This window comes from Triticum urartu, chromosome 1 (genome assembly GCF_003073215.2).
Source record: "Triticum urartu cultivar G1812 chromosome 1, Tu2.1, whole genome shotgun sequence".
Classification (NCBI taxonomy): Eukaryota; Viridiplantae; Streptophyta; class Magnoliopsida; order Poales; family Poaceae; genus Triticum; species Triticum urartu.
Window position 1 is genome coordinate 438215353 of NC_053022.1, and position 3090 is coordinate 438218442.

The following is a 3090-nucleotide window of genomic DNA, read 5'->3' on the forward strand; positions in this document are numbered from 1 at the left end:
AGGAGAAAGGTCACCGAAATTGCCTTCCATCTGATGCACCATCTTCTCAGGTGCTTGCGCAGTTGCACAAGTGAATCAAATGGTCGTTACATAACCCAGGTGATTAGGCGCACCGGAGTGCTTCCTTGGAGTAGTAAATGGCTGCAAGCCTGCAACTGGTTAGCTTCAAAACTTGGAGAATTTATATGGAGAACAATGGCTCGAGGCAGTTTGGAAATTAGATATACCATCCATTGGACAAATGCTACATTTTATTATCATAAACATTCTCAGCTACAGTACAGACCAACTTATTCCAACCAAAGCTCTGAAAGTAGGAAGCAGGCGTCAACAGACTAACTACTTTATCAGAGAAACTGGGGGAGATCCCTCTTTGATTCAAATAAAACACAACTGTGCGCTTTTACTTCATAAGATGAATATCCTAGCACTTGGTGTACTTTCAGATTAGACTCGGCTGTAAAGAAACCTGGAAGCGCAAGTGATGTATCAACCAAACGTAGCCACACAGATCCTTCTGCAGGAGCAGGTAATGTAGCACTTGCTGGTTCCTCATTTGCATTGAAACATATGTACAAGTCACCTTTGGTTAACTCTGGTGTATTAACATCATTTTCTGCGATTATATGCATGCAAAGAAACTTGCTAGTAGGATCCTCCCATCGTGGTTCAGATAGATTGTTCCCATGCCAACTTATGTTTTCCAGTTTGAGGAATTCTCTTCTCTGAAAAATGTCCCCTCGCCGACTCCTGAGTGCAGCTAGAAATGAAATGAATCCAGTAACTTCCTTAACAAAACTGGTCTTCAAGGCCTTCCAGTTTAGAGGAACTCTATCCTTGTATGATGTCGAACCAGCAGAGGAGTGCCCGCATTCATCTCCCATGTTCAGGATTGGAATACCAAGTGAAACAAAGAGAATAAATATGAAATTCCTTATCTGCCTTAGCCTCTTCTGAAGAACTACACTGTCCTCCGACGGTCCTTCTTCACCACAATTCCAGCTCGACTCAGAAGCAAGATCCCCATTGCTGAAACTCACCAAATCAACAAGAGTAAGCCCTGAATTCCTGGATACATAATTGAAAGAAAATGCCGGGCCTCTGTTGGAAAATAGGTCCCCGCTACCACACAAACGCGTAGCAAGATCACTAATAAGAGCTTCTCCCTTCAAAAAATTGCGCACATCAATGGAGAACCTTGTGTTCATCTCAGCCCATCTTTTCCAGTGAGGGAATGGAAACTGCACGTTAGATATGCCGAGTGGAGACCAAGGATCTGCAATGATCTTTGTCTTGGAAAGAACCGGGTCGAAAGCAATAGATTCAAGAAGGGGCGGTCGAGAAAGATATTCACCACGTGGACCCCTGACCAGGAAAGGGGCATTGATGAAGCAAAACCCATCAACATGGAAATCAATCACCCAATGGCGGAGGCTGTCCAAAATCAGATTCTGAGTCACTGGAGAATTGCAATTCAGTATACTCGATTTGCATCCAGCAATCTCATCAGCAATGTAATACGAGGAATTGTCAATGCCACTGATCGATATCATCTGACCATCTGCTTCTCCTTCAGCAGTATGTGTAAAAACAACCTCCAAGAGGACCTCTATTCCATTTCTGTGCATTGCCTTGACCATATCCTTCATAGCCGTGATAGCTGAAGCACTGGAGCCTTCACCGCCATACGAGTCCATTGGTGAAAAGAAATGGTACGGGAAGTAAGGGCCCTTCACCTGATCGAATTGGAACACTGGTTCCAGCAAAACGGCATTGAAACCGAGACTCCTAAAGTGCTCTATCTTTGCAGTCACCCCGGAGAAAGTACCGGCAACATTGTCCGGCAGACCGCTCGACTTGTCCTTGGTGAACAAGGCCACATTTGCCCGGTACACCACCAGCTTCTCCAATGGCAAGCATGGGCGCTTGTCCCTGCCCCAATTGTAGCTCGGTGGAATCGCCAACGATCCTAGGCAACTCATAGACGGCGCAGTGACCCCCTTCACATGAAGGGGATTGGCAGCAACCAGGTCACCGATCACCTTGGCATACGGATCCAACAATGGGTGGCCCATGCCGAACAGCCCGCACCGGAAGCCGTAGCTGCCGTACCCCTCCACGCTCTTCAGCGAGACGTGCCAGACGTGGCCCGTCCGGTTGACGTAGGGGTCGAGCTCGATCTCAAGAGCGGGCTTGCCGCCGCCGCCGCCGCCACGGCCGTAGAGGCAGAGCACGACGCCCTTGGCGCTCCTGCTGTAGAGGGCGAAGTTGGCGGCCCCGCCCTCCGAGAGGGACAGGCCGAGCGGCGCGGGGCTGCCCGGCCCGACGCCTACCGGCACGCAGAAGGGCGTGCTGCGGTGGGTCCGTATCTCGGCGCCCTCGCCGTCCGTGAGCAGGAACGAGAGGCTGAACGGCGCGGGGGCCGCGCGGAAGGAGAGCTCGGCCGCGGGGCAGGCGCCGTCCAGCGGGACGGCCTCGGCGGAGCCCGCGGGGCGGAGCACCAGCCCGCCCCCCCGCCGGGGCGCGCCCGGGAGGGGCGGGACCTCGACACCGACCGTGTACCCGCCGCCCTCCCCCGCGGCGACGGCCACGTCCACGACGCCGTCGTCGTCGGTGCGGAAGCGGTAGCACGAGCGCCCGGCGCGGGGGGTCTGGGCGGCGCGCGGGGCCGGGCGACGGGGTGGCAGGATGCCGCGCGTGGAGGCGGGCGGCGCGAGGAGGGAGGCCATGGGGGCCTGCGCGGCGCGATCAGCCGTCGGGGAATTGCGTCGAGCAGTGGGCGGGCATGGGGGACTGTGCGGGTTTACTTGTGACTGTGAGCGAGTGAGGGCGGGGCAGCACGAGGGTTGTGGGGTGGAGTGGGGGCTGGAGGAGGAGCAGGAGCACGTGGAGGTGGAGGAGGATCGGGACGGACGGCCGTTGATTGCTTTTTTGCTGGTTGGATTGGAAAAGCGACATGCGTGCTTTTGTTATCTTGCGTACGTGCGGTGCACCGTGCACCGCCGCGCCGGTGATGCCAGCCACTGCTGCTGTCTGATGAACAGTTCATTGCGTGCGAGCAAGAGGCCCGCGTGTCGACTCAGCGAGTGC

General features: G+C 54.6%; 1 protein-coding gene across 1 annotated transcript; it reads right to left on the reverse strand.

Moving 5' to 3' along the window:
- Positions 1-233: 233 nt before the first annotated feature.
- Positions 234-2886, reverse strand: LOC125516895 (isoamylase 2, chloroplastic). Its single transcript, XM_048682169.1, has one exon. It carries the CDS (start codon positions 2727-2729, stop codon positions 348-350), a length of 2382 nt encoding a protein of 793 aa, XP_048538126.1. The 5' UTR covers positions 2730-2886; the 3' UTR covers positions 234-347.
- Between the last annotated feature and the right edge of the window lie 204 nt (positions 2887-3090).